The 21,115-nt window shown below is 41.1% G+C and overlaps 1 protein-coding gene across 3 annotated transcripts in view; it reads right to left on the reverse strand.

Annotated features, from left to right (window-relative positions):
- The window catches only part of IQGAP2 (IQ motif containing GTPase activating protein 2), a 287,293-nt gene that overhangs the window by 137,299 nt on the left and 128,879 nt on the right, over positions 1-21,115 (reverse strand). For all 3 annotated transcript variants that reach the window (XM_078067166.1, XM_078067167.1, XM_078067165.1), the window contains exon 3: positions 3,720-3,876. In XM_078067166.1, coding sequence (XP_077923292.1) covers positions 3,720-3,876 — 157 coding nt within the window. The remainder of the gene's footprint in view (positions 1-3,719; positions 3,877-21,115) is intronic.

Below are 21,115 nucleotides of genomic sequence, written 5' to 3' on the forward strand. Positions count from 1 at the left end.
AGTGCTGTATGGATAAATGAATTCTACCCCGTATGTATTTCTATCATAGTAAAATTTTATCTTCTTTCCCTATATATATATATTTTTAATTCAGGGCTCTTAGACTACTTGTTTTATTTATTTTTAAAGATTTTATTTATTTATTCATGAGACGCAGAGAGAGAGAGAGAGAGAGAGAGAGAGAGACGCAGAGGGAGAAGCAGGCTTCCTGCCGAGCAGGGAGCCCGATGCGGAACTCGATCCCAGGACCCTGGGATCATGACCTGAGCCGAAGGCAGACACTTAACCATCTGAGCCACCCAGGTGCCCTCCCTATAATTTTATTAAAATTTATTATATTATTTATCTACCATTAGATAATGGTTGATTATCTCAAACCCAAGTAATACATAAGAAAAGAATCACCTGGGGTGATTATTAAGAGTGCAGCTTCCTGGGTCCCTGGCCAAGAGATTCCGCCTGACTCAGTCGTCTGGGGGTGGGGTGGACCCACGAGTCCACGTTTTTAAACACACCCATCGAGTGGTCCTGCAGCAGGTTTTAGTATCACACTTGGAGGAAGAGTGTCAGACTCGAAGCGCCCCAAGTATCAAATAAGCACAGAAGAAATGGAGTCCTTTGGCTTGTTTGAAACTACTGTCATTCGTTTTTTTTTGTTGTTTTGTTTGTTTGTTTTTACTCAACAGCTATTTCCCTAGCACCTACCATGGGCTACATCCCTCACCATTCACTGAGGATAGTGCAAAGATGACACACACAGTCCCCGCTTTCAGGACAAGGCGATCTTTACAGTATACCGTGGTGTGTCCAAGAGGGACAGTACTGGGAGCTGGAGCACACATGGCATGTCACACAGTCCCAGAACAGGGACCTGGAGGGAGTGGGAGGTGGACGTAGCCAGGGAAAGGATATTCGTCATTAGAAGGTTTAAATCTAATATCTAGGACATTTTTCTGACCTTAAAATAATGAGGGTTGTATTTAAGCTGGCAGACAAAGAGGGTGAGAACAGCACTGAAAGCTCCCATCTGCTTAACTCAGAGCCATTATTGCCCAAACTGAGGCCTTTAGAGTTCGAGGACAGAGCTCTTGCCTCAGAGACACACTGCTTAACAGGCTGCTCATATTTTATGGCTTCAGTCTAAGCAGACCCTGCTGTCAGAGCCCATGCTCACTGAACTCATGGTTGCCAGATGGCATATCCAGGCGCTGGGGCTGGGCTAACTAACATTCCCTTGTGTCTCAACGTCTTTGCTGCAGTCCCGTGATTTTCAGGGCTCCTTTAAAGGACAACAGGACGGGCTTTAGTCCTAAGGAACCCAAGAACAGGAAGCTAAGTCTCCTGTTCACTAATATTTGACTCTTTTCAATTTTGTAAAACGAATGAAATGGCCTTAAAATTTTATGATTACATGGCAACTCACTAAAAACTTTCAAAGACATTAGGCATTCTCAGAGATTTAATAAAAGAGGGGGAAAAGGCTCATTTGTCCAGTGAATCAAGAGAGGGGGAGTTTCCATTGGGCCTGTACTTCTTCCCACGTCACAACTGGCACCGCCCCCCTCCCTCTGCTACACCTCCCTTCTCTCTGCCCTTCTCCTAGCATCATCCCTTCTTCCGCGTATCCGTCCTCCAGGACATGATGGGCGGGGGTGGCAAACACAATACTTCTGTCTCAGTACTTTGTTCAGGAATGTCATCACCTGCCTGCCCCACAGGTATTTCATTTTGTAACAAGAGACTGGAAATATTTCCCCTGTCTCCATCCCAAAGAGAAGCTACTATTCATTCAAACAGTAGGTTCTCTGATGCCACGAGGAAGTGGTGCCTGTTTGAGTTGCCATGAGAGGGTCCACAGCTCAACTGGAGACACTTCTACTCGAAGGTGTATCACGTGCCAAGAAGAGAAAAGAGGTAGCCCACCCTCTCCTTGGAGGCTCACCATCCACTGACGCTCTTGCTGGCCTGATTCTCATTTCTGGCAATGTCAAAACAAAATACCCACAGCCCCATTTTAGGACGGGCTGGAGCCCAGCCCAACTACACTTGAACTCTGTCATCAAATCTACATGGCTGTTAGTAGAAATAGGGCTAGAGCATGGAGCATGGTAATAACCATTATAGAAGCAATGAAGAAAGAAAAATCGGGCTGCAAAATGTGGACAATTTATTTTGTGTTGTGGGGATATAATTTTTTTCTGTTCTTTTATGAACTAAAAAAATATTTCTCAAAGTTAAATAAAATAATTTTGCCTGACTCGATCACTGATTCAGGTAAGCCTTATGAAAAGCTAACATAATGAGCTAAGACTCTAGGGAGGAACACATGACTTAATCAACTCAAAAGTACTTTAACAAACACATTTATTCCTACCATTATCCAAGGCAGAAACTTTTGCTCAGTTATCTTTTAGACGAGAATATGAAAACAGACTCATAAACGATGTCTTAATTCCTCTTGTCTATGGTTAGCCTAAATGATTACTCAAACATTTATTCTGAATTAAATCTACATTTTGTTTTTTTAAAGATTTTATTTATTCATTTGAGAGAGAAAGAGAGAGAGAGAACACAAGCGAGGGGAGGGGCAGAGGGAGAGGGAGAAGCAGACTCCCCACTGAGCAGGGAGCCCGATGTGGGGCTCAGATCCCAGGACCCCGTGATCATGACCTCAGCCAAAGGCAGATGCTTAACAAACTGAGCCACCCAGGCGCCCCTAAATATACACATTTTAAAAGTAAATTTTGCTCATTTGTCAAGGGTCAACTGTATAATAAATTAAGAATATAAAGAATCACATTTCAAGGAAGCTTTAGAAATCCTGGCCCAAAGTAAGTGATATCTTACTCCATGCACTCAAAAAGTCCTTTTGAAGACATATCTAATGGAGGGGTCTTTTAGGTTGCTGCTTTCCTTTTCCTCCTTCATTTCTTAATGAAAAATGTCAAACATAAAGTTGATGAAGAGTATAATGAACTCCTATGTACCCATCACCTAACCTCAACAATTATGAACTCATGGCCAGTCTCGAATCTCTCTCCATCCTCCTCCTGATTATTTTGGAGCAAATCCTAGATATATCCCTTTATCTGTCAATACTTAGACATGCGTCTCTCAAATAATCATTTTTAAAGTCAAGACTGTTGTTTATTTCGGTCTTGTTTTCTCCCCATGTGTCCTCCCAAATTAGCCACGAAATAATTAAAACAAGTTGCATGCAAAAAAATTAGTCTTGTTTTATTTTAAACATTCAATGGAACAGAATTCCTACCTGCAGTGTTACTGCTCATTTGATCACACTGGCCCTAACTCTTTGGGGCCACAAGTTCAAGTCCCAGCTGGGTACTTTACTCCTTGATGAGAACAAGGGGAGTAATAAACTGCGTCGGTGGTGGAAAAAAAAAGAGGGGATAGAACGCCCTCATTTTTACATTTACTGGTGCTAATAAAAATGACTTCCATGAAGGAATAATGGAAGGGGGCTGGGAAGCCCGACAAATCAGACATGTCTCAGCCTCAGCCCAGAAATAGAAACATTCTGCTTTTAAAACTGCTGCTGCCTCAGGAATGATTATTAGCAGGCTTCAAAGACGAAGGACACCCCGCCTCCCATTCCACAAAATCCCTGTAGAAACACTAAGAGTAAACGCAGGGAAAGGAAAGGCAATACTGAACTTTCACTTTTAGATGGAAGCCAAAACCAATTAGATCTCAGTTACCTTATAACGCGTTTGTTCCACATCATAGATCTTTTTCTCTGATACCATTTTGGGGGCAAAGAACTTGGCTAACTTTGCAAGGTAAACCCCATTCCGGAGCCCTTCTTCCAGTTCAGTGGTTGGTGGCAATTCTTCAACTAAGCAGACTTCCATCCACCTAGAAGGATGAGAAAAAAAAACTTTCAAGTGATTCCAGTTGGGTCACTTTGTGTAGATGAAGAGACGCAGCATTTTGCTACGTGTGTTGGAGATATTAACAAACGGAGCAGGATCTGAAACATCTTTAGCCGTCTGAGATGGGAAGAGAGGACTTTCTGGGTGGGCAAGGATTCAGAACACGAGACGAAAAAAGGGGACTCAAAGCCCAGAGCCACTGAACTCACTTCCACGCCAGGGCCTGTCAACTTCATCTTTGCCTGAGTCGCAGCCAATTCTCTTTTGTGCCAAAGAGGAAAATGGCCAAACCATTTTGTATGGGTGGAATTAGTCTGCTGACATTATAGAAAAAAATAATTCCAAGTTTATAAACCCAGAGTGGAGGAGAGACTTGTACGGCTGATGCCTTGGGGAAAGCAGAGTCCAAGGTACTATAAAATCTGTAGTTGCCTCAGTCCAGAAATGACTACTGGAAAAGGTAAGAAGGCGTGGAAAAGGAACATAAAAATTCAGAATGTTTTCCTCAAATAATACACATTCCATTTCCCAATACTGGGAACTTACTACAACATTCTTACTTTTGGAGGGAAAATGCAGTATTTACTGAGTTACGAAAAAATATCTCAGAAAAAGATCAGATTAAATCTTAGGACACTGTGCCAATGTTGTAGGAAAAAAAAGCACCAAGGTCATTACGTGCTCAAGGACACGCTATGGGAGGGGAGACTGGGCCAGCTCACATTTCACACCGGTGTGTCAAGAATTTGCCAGACTTATGAAGATAATGCTATTCCTGTCCATTGTCAAGTAACTATTACCTACTGTAAGATCCAAGAGGCAGATGTGCAGGTGTTTAGTGAAGGAGCCCTCACCTCCCTGCCACTGATCCACAAATCAGGAACTATCAGTGTGAGTACCATCCCTCTATGGCCAGTCCCTGCCTGAGGATCATTCACACATCGACAGCTGATCCTATCAGCATCTGGCACAGAAGGACACTGTTCTGCAGTATTAACAACGGATCCTGATCCAAGCAGTGAACACTGCAAAATATCCCAACTGCTTATAGCTCTGGACAGCAGCTTTTAAAAGCTCAGAGAGTCCCTAATAAACAGTATTTACTGGCCACTTACTAGGCATCGTAAAATGTGGAATATATGAGAAAAATAGAAACATAAGCCCTGCCTTCAAAGAGCATTAGATATAATTGAAAACGCAATGAGATTCCAAGGAAAAACCACAGAACCACACAAGAAAGGTTATTATTCCCAATGCTACATGGTAGTGCTTAAGAATAAGGCTGGGAATAAAGGAGGGTAACTGGGTGATCACTGGACTTAATCAGGGAAAGCACTGAAACGATGATGGAACCTGGATTTGGCCTAGAAAAACGGAGTATTTGCAAAGGCAGAGAAGCACCAGAAACTGGGGAGCGAGACAGACTAAAGGCATAGAGGAAACATGGGCTAACTCATGGAGAAAACCCAGAGAAGACTTTGGGCTTCTGGGGTTCAGGGGGAGAAAGGAAATGAAGCTGAGCATATAAAGCTGGGCTCGGCAGGACCTAGCACCGGAGCAGTGCTGTTATCTGTTGCCACAGGAAGCAGGGAGCTCCCGGCAGCCTCGCGGCGAAGGAGTGACACGCTGACAGCGGTAATTAGAGAAAATTAATCTTGTATGATGGATGCCCCGAGACAAAGCGCTCTTTCAGGCCTTTTCCATTGTGAGGAACAGAGGGGCTGAATTAGATAGGAAGCAATGGGAAGGAGGGAAACCAGGAGACATGCTGAGGAAGCAAGAACAGGACTTGGTGACAGCTTAGAAAAGGAGGTCAGAGGAAAGGAAAACACTGCTGGCCAGGGCGAGGGGTCTGGTGTGAAGAGAGCTCTCTGCATGGGGATCCAACCCCATGTTAACTGTGTGCCCCCAAGTATGTACCGGAACCTCTTGGGGCCTGTTTTCTCCTCTGCTAAAGGGGTAGAGAATTAGAAGGATGGGATGATCATATTTTTCCCAGACTTAAGATCCTAGGGGGAACTGTGAAACTGGGAGAATAAGGAACTGGTAAAACGAGATGAAGAACTTGGCTTTCACATATCACAGACAAGGTGTATAAGGGGTATTTGGTTTATAGGAGCCTTGCTTCAAATTACTGAAGTAAGAGTATGTAGGCTTGAGAAATTCTTTAAAAATTAAGAAATCAATAATAATGTTGCTTTTTAAATAAAAATCTGGCCAAGTTAAAATCCACTGTACTAGGCCAGTTTTCTAATCTACATAAACTACAAATCACAGCATTATGCAAATTCATTTTAAAACACAATCTGCTTTTGAATAATTAGCTTGACAATTTAAGAAACTGTTTTTCACACAATATATAACTGCTTTATAATAATCCCATGACTGGAGAGTATGTGTGAGGGGTGGGTGAGAGGTAAATTGACAACTGGTAGTGGAGGGGGTTAAATTGACAATACAGAACAAAGGGCAGGAAGCTAAAATAAAAAGTGAAATATGGCATTTTTTAGACTTGGGCTTGCGAACAAAAAGATGATTACACTTATTTCTGTCTATATTAGAATATATGTGCAGTTAGCTTCAAACACTATGGACACCAAAAAGTTAGGTTAGCTACAGCCTATTTAAAATACAGCCACTGCTAATGCTTATGACATTATGAACTACTCGAGGCAAAGGCCATCTCTTCTTCAAGTTTATAATTAATCCCTTTGTGCCTGGCAATGTGTTTACCCATAGTAGGTACCCCATAAATTGTTATTTAATGACGGATTCTGAGTGCATAAGAAAAACTTTTGCAAGCATCACAGTTGCATCATAAAATCTTCAGGACACTGCCAAAGATATGTCAGTGTAGCATTTTTGCAACATTAAGCATCAATGCGGATATCTCCTTTCACTTCCTTGAATGATAAATGATGAAGCTATTAGTATCAATGATAGCTCGTATTAAAGCACTATTTTGTGCTAGAACCTGTATTTAATACTTCATGGGGATTATCATCTAATCCTCAAGATCACCTCATAAAGAAGAGGTGCTATTAAGATCACCATTTTTAGATGATAACCTGAGGCTCAGTAAAGCCCCATGCCACACAACGGGTAACTGAAAGACCTCAAAGAGGTGCCAGGGCCTCTGTTCCTCTAATTTTAACTTTGAACTTCTCACGACTCACCTGGGCTACTTCCAGAGTAGGAGTAAGAGTTCCACGGTTTGGAGACATATGTGTTACCGCTATTTCAGGATAGGGTCAGAGAAGAGTACAGGGACTGTCTAAATTGAGTAAATTTCCTGGGGTGTCAATTATCCTCTTAGAATTCCCTCTTTGTCACCTGCCTTGAAATGATGAATGGTAAATAGCACTGGCTGCCTCCTATGGGTGCTGTTTCAAGCAGGGATTCAAGCAGGGAATGTTTCAAGCAGGGTATGAAAAACTTAGAGCCTCTCCAAGGGGAGTCACCTCCTAGAGAACTCCCGTAAGCCTAGACAAGATCTCAAAGAGCCTTTAAAATATACTACTTGGAAACTCCTCTTAATTATTAGTCAGTGGATGATGAACAAAAATTGAGAGCAAGACTATTCTTCTGGGACAGGTGGTAAACTCTGACCAAAAAATCAGATAGACTGGCTACTTAACCTTGTTCTGAAGGTATTAAAATACCTCACAACGAAGCACAAACTATAATGTGCAAACGTCTAAACTAGGACACAGTCATGTGGGTTGAGAATCCTTCCAATCTACCTTTCAAAAGTATAAGGAAAGAACCTGGAGCAGAGATACCAAATACTAGGAGACATCCCAGAAGCTAGGAGACAGCTAGGAGTGGCTGCTGGCCAGGGTCGACATTTCCCATTCCCGTGGTATCTGTGTGGGGCCACGTGGCTGGGTTTTGACCGCAGACTAGGAGAGGAAATGATGCGCATTGCCCCTAGGCGTGCCTCAGGGAAGTCTCCCAGAGATGAGCTCCCCTGACTGTCTCCTCTGCTGCCTGCTGGTGGGATACTAAAGCTCAAGGCAAGGCAGGAGGCGCCTGGCTGGCTCAGTCAGTAGAGCACGTGACTCTCGATCTTGGGGCTGTGAGTTCAATCCCCACACGGGGTGTGGAGCCTACTTAACATAAATAAAGAAATAAAAGAAAAAGAAAATCTTAAAAAAAAAATAAAATAAAGCTCATGGCAGCTTTGAAAGAGAAAGTAGAAGCACTCCCATCAGCCTGGGTCCCTAAATAACTGTGGTAAAGAAGCCCCTGTGCTCCTCATCCTTTGTCTTACATTATTGAACTTTACACAGCAAGAATTACGCTCCTATTGTCAGCCTCAACTCAGTGGCTTATCTGTTACAGAAGCCAGTGCTTTCCAGCCAAACCAATACCAATTCCTTAGCATGATTTCTATGGCCTATTGGGGTCAAATTTCCTCTAATGATCACAATGGAGAGACAACTGGCCTGATGTTCAGGAAGTCTGTCTCTGCCATCAGTAGCTGGATGGACTGGAACAGGTCATTTAAAAGTCTAAACTAAATTTTAGCCCATGAGTCTAAAATTATAATGGAATTCAGTATGACAGCGTAATTATGTAATATGATTTTGTTTTATTAACAGTGTTATTGAGAAATAATCCATACGCCATACACTCACCCATTTAAGATGTACAATGCAATGCTTTTTAAACATTTATGGGGTTGTGAGATCATCACCATTATCAATTTTGGAACATTTTCATCACTCCCAAAAGAAACTCTATACCCATTAATAGTCATTCCCCATTTACCCCATTACTCCCAACTCACTGATGTACTTTCTATTGATTTGCCGATTCTGTACGTTCATGTAAAGGGAATCCTACAATATCTGGCTTTTTGTGACTAGCTCCTTTCATTTACCATATGGTTTCCAAGGTTCATCTATGGTGTGGGATGTATCAGTACTGCATTCTTTTTTATTGCTGAGTAATATTCCGCAGTACGGCTATATCACATTTTATCAGTTTACTGACATCTGGGTTTTTCCCACATTTTGGCTCTCAGGAACAATGCTACTAACTTGTATACTAACATTAGTGTACGAGGTTTCAGATGGACATAGGCTCTCATCTCTCTTGGGTATATACCTAGAAGTGGAATTGCTGGGTTGTAAAGCAACTCTGTGTTCAGTCTTTTTAGGAACTTCCAGATTGTTTCCCAGGGCAGCAGTAACATTTTATATTCCTACCAGGAATGTAAGAGAATTCTAATTTCTCCACATTCTTGCCCACAATTAGCTGTCTTTTTGATTATAGCCATCCTAGCAAATTCAAAGTGGTACCTCATTCTGGTTATTTTTATTTCCTGGATGGCTAATGATATCGAAAATCTTATCTGCTTATTGACCATGTGTATATCTTTGTTAGAGTACTGTCTATTCAAATCCATTGCCCATGTTTTACTTGGGTTGTCTTTTTATAATGGAGTTATATGAGTTCTTTATGTATTTGGTATAGAAGTCCTTTATCAGATAAATGATTTGAATCTCTCTCTTCACTCTGTGTGTTGTCTTTTCACTTTCTTGATGTTGTCCTTTGAAGAACAAAAACGTTTTAATTTCGATGAGGTCCCATTTATTCTTCCATTGCCTGTACTTTTGGTGTTAAATACAAGAAACCGATGCTTAACTGAAGGTCACAAATACTTCTTCTAAGAGCTTCACAGTTTTAACTTTTACATTTAGACTTTTGATCCATTTTCAGTTATTTCTTATAAATTTTGAGAGTAAAGGGTCCAAATTCATTCTTTTGCATGTGCACTTACAGTTGTCCCACCACCATTTGTTAAAAAGACAATACTTTCCCCCATTAAATTGGCGTCCTTATTAAAAAAAAAAATCAATTGACTGCAAATGTAGAAAGTTATTTCTAGACTCCTATTTTATTGATCTATATATGATTTACATATGGATAGGGCATACAGCATGTACATACAAAATGAAGTTACAAAGACCTCATGTCATAAAGAGCCTGTCTTCAAAAAAATCAACCTAAAAACCTTCAGAAATGAAAACCAGAATTGGTCTGTTTTCCCTTCTCTCTGTAGGGAAAGCTCAGATCACTCACTGGGCACAGAGGATTGAGAAGTAAAAGGAATTTTCCTTTTTTTTCATTTAAGCAGCCTCTCCTCATCTTTTATCTTTTATTTTTATTTTCTAGGTTAAGGCGAAAAAGAGAAATAACTAATGTCATTTTGTCTTGAAAGAGACCCAAAAAACAAAATTAAAAAACCCTTATAAAAACCATGAGACAAATGATCCATTCTACTGTGTTACTTTGTGCCTTGCGGAACATATGAAAGTTGTTTCACCAAGGCATTTGCTATCTGAATTGTTATTCAGGAAATCGCCAACTATAAATCTTGGTCTCTATCATACAGCACTGTATGGAAGAAATATCCTGAAAGTACAACTGCTGGCCAAAAAACAGAAAGTATGTGTTTTTTCCCTGTACAAACATTATTTTACCCCAATGTTCTGTTTCGTGAACTTTCAAGTATTGTAAGTCAATTTGTCTCCTTAAATGTTTTGAAAATCAGTTTAGGAGGTATTATTTAAAAGAGTAAAAACAAAGACCAGATATTTTTTTTTTAATTTTTTTATTGTTATGTTAATCCCCATACATTACATCATTAGTTTTAGATATAGTGTTCCATGATTCATTGTTTGTGCATAACACCCAGTGCTCCATGCAGAACGTGCCCTCCTCAATACCCATCACCAGGCTAACCCATCCTCCCACCCCCTCCCCTCTAGAACCCTCAGTTTGTTTTTCAGAGTCCATCATCTCTCATGGTTCGTCTACCCCTCCGATTTCCCCCCCTTCATTCTTCCCCTCCTGCTACATTCTTCTTCTTTTTTTCTTTCTTAACATATATTGCATTATTTGTTTCAGAGGTACAGATCTGAGATTCAACAGTCTTGCACAATTCACAGTGCTTACCAGAGCACATACCCTCCCCAGTGTCCATCACCCAGTCACCCCATCCCTCCCACCCCACCCCCCACTCCAGCAACCCTCAGTTTGTTTCCTGAGATTAAGAATTCCTCATATCAGTGAGGTCATATGATACATGTCTTTCTCTGTTTGACTTATTTCGCTCAGCATAATACCCTCCAGTTCCAACCACGTTGTTGCAAATGGCAAGATCTCATTCCTTTTGATGGCTGCATAATATTCCATTGTATATATATACCACCTCTTCTTTATCCATTCATCTGTTGATGGACATCTTGGCTCTTTCCACAGTTTGGCTATTGTGGACCTTGCTGCTATAAACATCGGGGTGCACGTACCCTTTCGGATCCCTACTTTTGTATCTTTGGGGTAAATACCCAGTAGTGCAATTGCTGGATCATAGGGTAGCTCTATTTTCAACTTTTTGAGGAACCACCATACTGTTTTCCAGAGTGGCTGCACCAGCTTGCATTCCCACCAACAGTGTAGGAGGGTTCCCCTTTCTCCGCATCCCCGCCAACATCTGTCATTTCCTGACTTGTTAATTTTAGCCATTCTGACTGGTGTGAGGTGGTATCTCATTGAGGTTTTGATTTGGATTTCCCTGATGCCGAGCGATATTGAGCACTTTTTCATGTGTCTGTTGGCCACTTGGATGTCTTCTTTGGAAAAATGTCTGTTCATGTCTTCTGCCCATTTCTTGATTGGATTCTTTGTTCTTTTGGTGTTGAGTTTGATGAGTTCTTCATAGATTTTGGATACTAGCCCTTTATCTGATATGTCATTTGCAAATATCTTCTCCCATTCTGTCAGTTGTCTTTTGGTTTTGTTGACTGTTTCCTTTCTTTGCAAAAGCTTTTTATCTGATGAAGTCCCAATAGTTCATTTTTGCCTTTGCTTCCCTTGCCTTTGGCGATGTTTCTAGGAAGAAGTTGCTGCGGCTGAGGTCGAAGAGGTTGCTGCCTGTGTTCTCCTTTAGGATTTTGATGGACTCCTGTCTCACATTGAGGTCTTTCAACCATTTTGGGTCTATTTTTGTGTGTGGTGTAAGGAAATGGTCCAGTTTCATTCTTCTGCATGTGGCTGTCCAATTTTCCCAACACCATTTGTTGAAGAGACTGTCTTTTTTCCATTGGACATTCTTTCCTGCTTTGTCGAAGATTAGTTGACCATAGAGTTGAGGGTCCATTTCTGGGCTCTCTATTCTTTTCCATGGATCTATGTGCCTGTTTTTGTGCCAGTACCATACTGTCTTGATGATGACAGCTTTGTAGTAGAGCTGGAAGTTCGGAATTGTGATGCCGCCAGCTTTGCTTTTCTTTTTCAACATTCCTCTGGCTATTCGGGGTCTTTTCTGGTTCCATACAAATTTTAGGATTATTTGTTCCATTTCTTTGAAAAAAGTGGATGGTATTTTGATGGGGATTGCATTGAATGTGTAGATTGCTCTAGGTAGCATTGACATCTTCACAATATTTGTTCTTCCAATCCATGAGCATGGAACGTTTTTCCATTTCTTTGTGTCTTCCTCAATTTCTTTCATGAGTATTTTATAGTTTTCTGAGTACAGATCCTTTGCCTCTTTGGTTAGATTTATTCCTAGGTATCTTATGGTTTTGGGTGCAATTGTAAATGGGATCGACTCCTTAATTTCTCTTTCTTCTGTCTTGTTGTTGGTGTATAGGAATGCCACTGACTTCTGTGCATTGATTTTATATCCTGCCACTTGACTGAATTCCTGTATGAGTTCTAGCAGTTTTGGGGTGGAGTCTGTTGGGTTTTCCACATAAAGTATCATATCATCTGCAAAGAGTGAGAGTTTGACTTCTTCTTTGCCGATTTGGATGCTTTTTATTTCTTTTTGTTGTCTGATTGCTGTGGCTAGGACTTCCAATACTATGTTGAATAGGAGTGGTGATAGTGGACATCCCTGCCGCGTTCCTGACCTTAGGGGGAAAGCTCTCAGTTTTTCCCCATTGAGAATGATATTCGCTGTGGGTTTTTCATAGATGGCTTTTATGATATTGAGGTATGTACCCTCTATGCCTATACTCTGAAGAGTTTTGATCAAGAAAGGATGCTGTACTTTGTCAAATGCTTTTTCTGCATCTATTGAGAGGATCATATGATTCTTGTTCTTTCTTTAGTTAATGTATTGTACCACGTTGATTGATTTGCGGATGTTGAACCAACCTTGCAGCCCAGGGATAAATCCGACTTGGTCGTGATGAATAATCCTTTTAATGTACTGTTGGATCCTATTGGCTAGTATTTTGGTGAGAATTTTTGCATCCATGTTCATCAGGGATATTGGTCTGTAATTCTCCTTTTTGATGGGGTCTTTGTCTGGTTTTGGGATCAAGGTAATGCTGGCCTCATAAAATGAGTTTGGAAGTTTTCCTTCCATTTCTATTTTTTGGAACAGTTTCAGAAGAATAGGTATTAATTCTTCTTTAAATGTTTGGTAGAATTCCCCTGGGAAGCCATCTGGCCCTGGGCTTTTGTGTTTTGGGAGATTTTTGATGACTGCTTCAATTTCCTTAGTGGTTATAGGTCTGTTCAGGTTTTCTATCTCTTCCTGGTTCAGTTTTGGTAGTTGATACATCTCTAGGAATGCATCCATTTCTTCCAGGTTATCGAATTTGCTGGCATAAAGTTGCTCATAATATGTTCTTATAATTGTTTGTATTTCTTTGGTGTTGGTTGTGATCTCTCCTCTTTCATTCATGATTTTGTTGATTTGGGTCATTTCTCTTTTCTTTTTGATAAGTCTGGCCAGGGGTTTATCAATCTTGTTAATTCTTTCAAAGAACCAGCTCCTTGTTTCGTTGATCTGTTCTACTGTTCTTTTAGTTTCTATTTCATTGATTTCTGCTCTGATCTTTATTATTTCTCTTCTCCTGCTGGGTTTAGGCTTTATTTGCTGTTCTTTCTCCAGCTCCTTTAGGTGTAGGGTTAGGCTGTGTACTTGAGACCTTTCTTGTTTCTTGAGAAAGGCTTGTATTGCTATATACTTTCCTCTTAGGACTGCCTTTGCTGCATCCCAGAGATTTTGAATAGTTGTGTTTTCATTTTCATTGGTTTCCATGAATTTTTTAAATTCTTCTTTAATTTCCTGGTTGACCCATTCATTCTTCAGTAGGATGCTCTTTAGCCTCCATGTATTTGAGTTCTTTCCGACTTTCCTCTTGTGATTGAGTTCTAGTTTCAAAGCATTGTGGTCTGAAAATAGGCAGGGAATGATCCCAATCTTTTGGTACTGGTTGAGACCTGATTTATGACCTAGGATGTGATCTATTCTGGAGAATGTTCCATGTGCACTAGAGAAGAATGTGTATTCCGTTGCTTTGGGATGGAATGTTCTGAATATGTCTGTGAAGTCCATTTGGTCCAGTGTGTCATTTAAAGTCTTTATTTCCTTGTTGATCTTTTGCTTAGACGATCTGTCCATTTCGGTGAGGGGGGTGTTAAAGTCCCCCACTATTATTGTATTGTTGTCGATGTGTTTCTTTGCTTTTGTTATTAATTGCCTTATATAATTGGCTGCTCCCGTGTTAGGGGCATAGATATTTACAATTGTTAGATCTTCTTGTTGGATAGACCCTTTAAGGAGGATATAGTGTCCTTCCTCATAAGACCAGATATTTTTATACATGTAGTGTAATTGGTCACATTTTGTGCCAATAAGAAGTAAAATGTCAGGAGGACTGGGTTCAGTTTTCATGGTCAACCTTTCTCATTCTCTGGAGGCTGATGCAAAATGGTGACCACAATTCCATCAGTCTTAATAGCTCAGGGGAACAGGGATGCAGGGAATCACACACTGCAAAACTAAGGTGGATCCATCCTATTCTCATACAATACTCAATTAGTTCACTGTAAGTAAGTGACGTGAAATGTTTAAAAAAAAAAAGCACTAATTATTTTCTTTAAAACACAGACATGCAGTATCATGAGAAGAATCAATAGATAACTCCACGATCTAACTGGAATGGAGCTGACTTCGGTGGATGTATTTCTTTTTTATTTTTATTTTTTTTATTTTTATTTATTTATTTTTTTAAAGATTTTATTTATTTATTTGACAGAGAGAGCGAGAGAGCACAAGCAGGGGGAACAGTAGAGGGAGAGGGAGAAGCAGGCTCCCCGCCAAGCAGGGAGCCCGATGCGGGACTCGATCCCACGACCCTGAGATCATGACCTGAGCTGAAGGCAGACGCTTAACCATCTGAGCCACCCAGGCGCCCCAGGGTGGATGTATTTCTTACTCTCTTCTTTAGGAGGGAGAGGATACAGCAGAATCTGTTGAGTTTGGCAAGCATTTCCCCCACTGTGTTCTACAGAATGCCGGCTCCAGGAGATGCTAATAGTGTCCTTGGAGGGAAAGGGGGACCAAGTAAATTTAAAAAAACGCTACGTTCTATATCCTGTCTTGAAGATTCCTAAGCGGCAGTAGTATGCTGAAAGCCCAGAGAACTCCTAAAGTAGGAAACCAAGTTTAATTTCCTTTAACCTAATGTTTCCCCAAAGTTTTGGGCCACAAAACCCCTTTTTCCTAGAACACTTAGCAACATTTCATATAATGAAATAGCAGGCAACTAAAAGACACAGTACAATTTGCTGACTAAAACCATGGCAATAGGGGTTACACTTTCTGGGCTCAAATTCTAGTTCCAGCCCTACACCAGTGACTTTTCTTTAAAACAAGGATATTTAAAAGTATCTGTCCTCGGTGGTGGTGGTGGTGGGAGGGGCTATTGCAAGGAGTTATTTAGCATACATTACAATGTCTGGCACTGTGCCCAGCACTCAGTTTTAGAACTCAGTTAACGTCAGCCACAATTATTAGATGGCCTCAAGTTTGAATATGGCCTATTCCCTTACCAGATGTAGAATCTTGAGAGATTTAATCCAATTAGTATTTTTGAGAGTCTACTACTTTCCAGACACTGTTCCAAGTGGTGGATCAGGCAAAGCCCCTCAGCTTACAGATCAGAGTCTCAGGTTATCAATGATGTTAGGAAGCCAAGGGTCCCAAGTTGCTTTGCGGATTAAATTGAACAGCACCAGGACAGCGCTGGGCAGAGCTGGCCCTCAGAAGTCATGCATATAGTTCCCTTCTCTTTAAACATTTTTTTTTTTTTTGAGAGAATCTTTGTGGGTGAGTTACTGCTTAGAGAAGGATACTGAATGTATGAATGGTACTATCCTTCCCTGTGTTCCCTTAGGCGTGGGATAAGAAAGAAAGAGAAACAAGCAGACCGGCCTGAGACAATGATGATATAAGAAAGCCTGCAAACTTTGGAGCCCAATTCCTAACAGGTTGGATTAATTTTTGAAGATTTTGAAAAAAATGGTAAATTATCTCACAGAATACAGTTGCTCACATACATGCTCTATTGATCATTCTTAACTCCAGGCCCAAATCAGACTTTACTGTACTTCTGTTTAGGCTTGGCCCAGCGAAACACCTACCTGGATGTACGGATGGTACAATATGCTTGCACGCATGGCTGGCTTGGCATATACAAATACACGAACACAAAAAAGACATTTACGTGTTCTAAAATTTCTAGGTAGGCAGACACTCCATAAAGCAAAGAGACTATAAGGTTAAAAAAAAATGTAACCCAAAACATGTACTTGTTTTTAATGTGGGGATTACAGACATACATACATGTGAGGGGCATCTGGGTGGCTCAGTTGGTTAAGCATTTGCCTTTGGTTGAGATCATGATCCCAGGACCCTGGGATCGAGCCCCTGGGATTGATCCCCATGTCCCTGCTAAGCAGGGAGCCTGCTTCTCCTTCTCCCTCTGCCCCTCTCCCCTGCTCGTGAGCTCGCTCACTCTCTCTCTCCCCCTTGCTCACTCTGTCAACTAAATAAAATATATAAAAAAAGACATACATATAGTTGAGAACAAGTGTTGGGAACCTTGGAGCCTCTGGGATCCAGAGATCAGGGTAAGAATGAGAGGGGCCACAAGTCATACCTTCTTGGAATCTTCCAATGTGTTTTGCCCTCTGCTGGTATCCAATATACATGCCTGCATGTTCTTAGATACACAATCTTCTCCCAGTACGTTCAAACAGTTATTGTCTACTAGTACAAACTTTTTCAAAAGCAATCTGATGATACGATAGTGAACAATTATTGCGCACCTGTTAAGTTCTGGGCATGGTGCTTCATAAAGTTTCATTTACTCTTCTTGTAACCCAGTGAGTTATCATCTTTAAAAACATGTGGAGCCATGGGGCGCCTGGGTGGCTCAGTCGTTAAGCGTCTGCCTTTGGCTCAGGTCATGATCCCACAGTCCTGGAATCGAGCCCCACATCGGGCTCCCTGCTTGGTGGGAAGCCTGTTTGTCCCTCTCCCACTCCCCCCTGCTTGTGTTCCTGCTCTTGCTATCTCGCTCTCTGTCAAATAAATAAATAAAATCCTAAAAAAAAAACCGTGGAGCCAGAAAAAAGAAAGAATTAAAAAAAATGGAAAAAGAAGCCATGAGGAGTCAGATACCAAGGAAGATGAAATATAGTGTCCAAGATTGTATATAAGTGGGAAAAACAAAGTATAAATTCAAAGATCACTCTGAAGTTTGTACATTAACCACCACACTATATGTTTCTTGAAAGAATACATGAAGAAACTTAAAATATAACCCAGATGTTTTACTTTGTGAATACAATTTAATAAATATAGCTATGGTCCAGGATTTCTGTTCAACACAAAATCTGCAAATAACCTATGTGTCTAACAAAATCATGTTCTAACCATTGTTTACAATGTTATATAGCCACTCACGATACTTTCAAAAAATATTTAAGAAACTGGAAAAATAGGGCTCCACATTGAGTGTGAAGCCTACTTAAAAAAAGAAAAGAAAAGAAAATGGAAAAATACTGGTGGTAAATTTAGGAGAAAAGGACAGGATGCAATATTATGAAATTCATAATTCTATTTCTAAAATGACATATATTTAAATAAGTGCACATGGACTGGAAAATACATTGCAAAATATTAACAGCAGTTTTTCTTGTGTAATCACATAACTGGCAGACTTTTCATCTTTTCATGTATCATTTTTTTCTCCTAACTATGTATGACTTCATAAAGAGAAAATAATGAAATAAAGTATATTCTCAAGTTCCTGTCTCTTTTGCATATACAAAAACAAGAGCTGGTTTGCTGACTACACCAGACCACTTGAGCCAAAAGAGAGTCTTGTGGTAGCAAACACTAAAATACTGACAAAAGCTGGAATAATGGGAGTAGAGGGGAAAATGGTGGTTTGTGATGTAATCTAGTTTGTGATGGAGGATGGAAGCAGGAGAAGACTAAAAGAAAACATTCTAAGCTTTTTTTTTTTTTTAAATACAAGCCTGTTGATTGACACACCTAATACAGCTGCTTCTGAAGGAAAACATTAAGGGCATGTGTCTTTCCATGTACCTCTAACCGTGTCCACAACCTGGCTTCAAGGCTTGGAAAGTAAAGCAAGATTCATCATTAATGAATATAACAAATGAGACAATAACAAATCAAGGGCACAGCTTGGATGAGCCTTGCTGCTTATAGTAAAACACAAGAGGAAACCGAGAAATTGAAGAAGGAATCGTTAAGCAGAAAGGCGGAACTTGAGGATTTGGAAAGTTCTCAGGTTTTCAACCTTGCAAAAAATAAGAAAGCGTGTTCTGGAGGGAACACCAAGGGTATGGCTGGATCATCAGTGCATGAGAGTGCCCCTCATTCATCTCATCAGTCAGGAATGCGTACCGATGGGGCGATACCAGCAGACACTGCCCACTTGGCCCATGACAAGAGGTAAGGCAGAGATGAAGACAGGCTGTCAAACCTCTGGGATTTTATGGATGGGACAACAGAATTACCTGGCTATGAACACGATAAGGGAAGAATGAGCCTGAAGATGATTCAGAGATGGACAGGGCTGCCCTCCCACCCTAGGCCCAGCGTCTGTATGCTCCTTGGATTCAGCGGGCCATGCTGCTGTCCCAGGGGGCCTGGAAGGCAGGGCCACCACCTTGATGGCCTGAAGGACAGAGTGTCAAGCAGATGATTCTTGAGCCTTAAAATTTAATGTAACTTGCCCTGCTTGTTTTACTTGTTTGGGATCCATGGGCCGTTTCTTCTTCCCAATTTCTCCCTTCTAGAATGGGAGGGCCTGTGCTTGTCCCCTCACTGTATTTTGGAAGTACGTAACTGGCCTGGTCTCACAGGTTTATGGCTGGAAAGGAATTTTTGCCTTGGAATGAATCTTACCACTAGTCTCACCCACACTTGATTTAGATGGTATTTAGGTGAGATCTGGGACTTAGAGTTGATGCTAGAATAGTTAAGATTTGAGGGCCATTGGGATATAGACAAATGCATATTGTATATGAGAAGAACATGAGTTTGGGGGGTCTAGAGGGTGGAGTCTTATGGCAGAACTGTGTCCCCTCCAAATTCATATGCAGATATCCTAAGCCTTAGTAGCTCAGAATGTGACTATATTTGGAGAAAGAGGAGAGTAAGTTAAAATGAGGCCATCAGGGCAGTCCCTAATTCAGAATGACTGTGTTCTTACAAGAGCAGATTAGCACACCAGGGCTATGTACACACAGAGGGAAGACAATGTGAGAACACAGCAAGAAGATGGTCGTCTACGTCAGAGAGGCCTCAGAAGAAACCAAACATGCTGACACCTTGATCTTGAACTTCTAGCCTCCAGAAATTTGAGAAAATAAATTTGTGTTAAGTCACTCATTCTATGCTATTTTGTTATGGTAGCCCAAGCAAATACACTAGCCAGAACCCCAAACCCCATCAACCTCTAAAACCCCTTACTCACTTCCATTTCCCTTTACTGCCTTTATTACTAGCTGGCAGATTATATCATATTTATTTGTCTGACTGACACCTACTTTAAATGTAAACTCTGTAAGAGCAAGGTCCTTGTACCTGAGAGGCATAAAGCACAATAGTTAAAAGCACAAACTCTAGAGCCAACTACCTGAGACTGAACCCAAACTCTGCCATTTATCTGTCCCGTAGCTTGGTTAAGTCCCTTAACCTGTGTGTCTCAGTTTCCTAATTTGTAACATGGGCTAATAGTATTACTGCTTCAGAGAGTTGTCGGTTAATAGAAGAGCATGAGAACAGCGCCTAGCATGTCGTAAGTCCCTTTAGTGGTAGCTATCCATGGCTTTTATTGTTCACTGCTATCTCCCAGGACCACCCTCTGCACAACCGCCAACAAAACCCACTGACTACATCTGTCCTTTAGCACTATTTGTTTAGCTGTCCCCTGCCACACATTTTCTCCTGAGGCAGCAATTATGCCAGCCTTCTACCATGTCAAACATGCCTTTTCCTCTTGCCAGTCTGTGGCAGCCCCTTAGCTAACCCAGCCCCACACCACACACACACACACACACACACACACAAGCTATTACCTTACACAAGTTACAGATTATTTATTTATTTATTTATTTATTTATTTATTGTCTTTTAAGCTTTTATTTAAGGGCAATGATCTATGATGTAGATTTTAGATCTTATTAAAAGCAGCCAAGTCCATGGACTGCACATAGTCCTCAAAAGCAGTGATCCGCTCCTCCAGCGTATCTGTTCCAACTTTATCATCTTCCACTACACACTGTATTTGAAGTTTTTTAATTGTGTATCCCACCAGAACTAGTTTAGAAGAGCCCCAGACCAAGCCGTCTGCCTGAATGCTTCGGACGCACTCCTCTAGTTTTGCCGTATCTGTCTCATTGTCCCAAGGTTTCACATCTAGTAATATGGAAGACTTGGCAACAAGTGCAGGTTTTTTGGCTTTCTTTGACTCATACTGTGCAAGGCGTTCCTCTCTTAGCCTCTTTCCTTCTTAGATTTAAATAGTATTTAGTAGAGGCTCTACAAATATTTATACATGTGTGTGAGAGCCAGGTTTGCACTCTAAGGGGGCTCCCAGGAGACTGGTAATGCCATTCTCAAAGGATTGCAATGCAAGGCTTAGCACGCTGCTCAGCACTTAGCAGGCACTTAGCCCTTCTGTGAATGTATTTTCACACTAACCTGATGAGATCAGTATTACTCTCCCCCCCCCTCTTTTTTTAAGATTTTGTTTATTCATTTGAGACACAGAGATACAGAGAGAAAGAGAGAGCACGAGCGGGGGAGAGGCAGGCAGAGAGGGAGAAGCAGACTCCCCGCTGAGCCAGGAGCCCGATGTGGGGCT

Source organism: Halichoerus grypus, chromosome 2, assembly GCF_964656455.1.
Source record: "Halichoerus grypus chromosome 2, mHalGry1.hap1.1, whole genome shotgun sequence".
NCBI lineage: Eukaryota > Metazoa > Chordata > Mammalia > Carnivora > Phocidae > Halichoerus > Halichoerus grypus.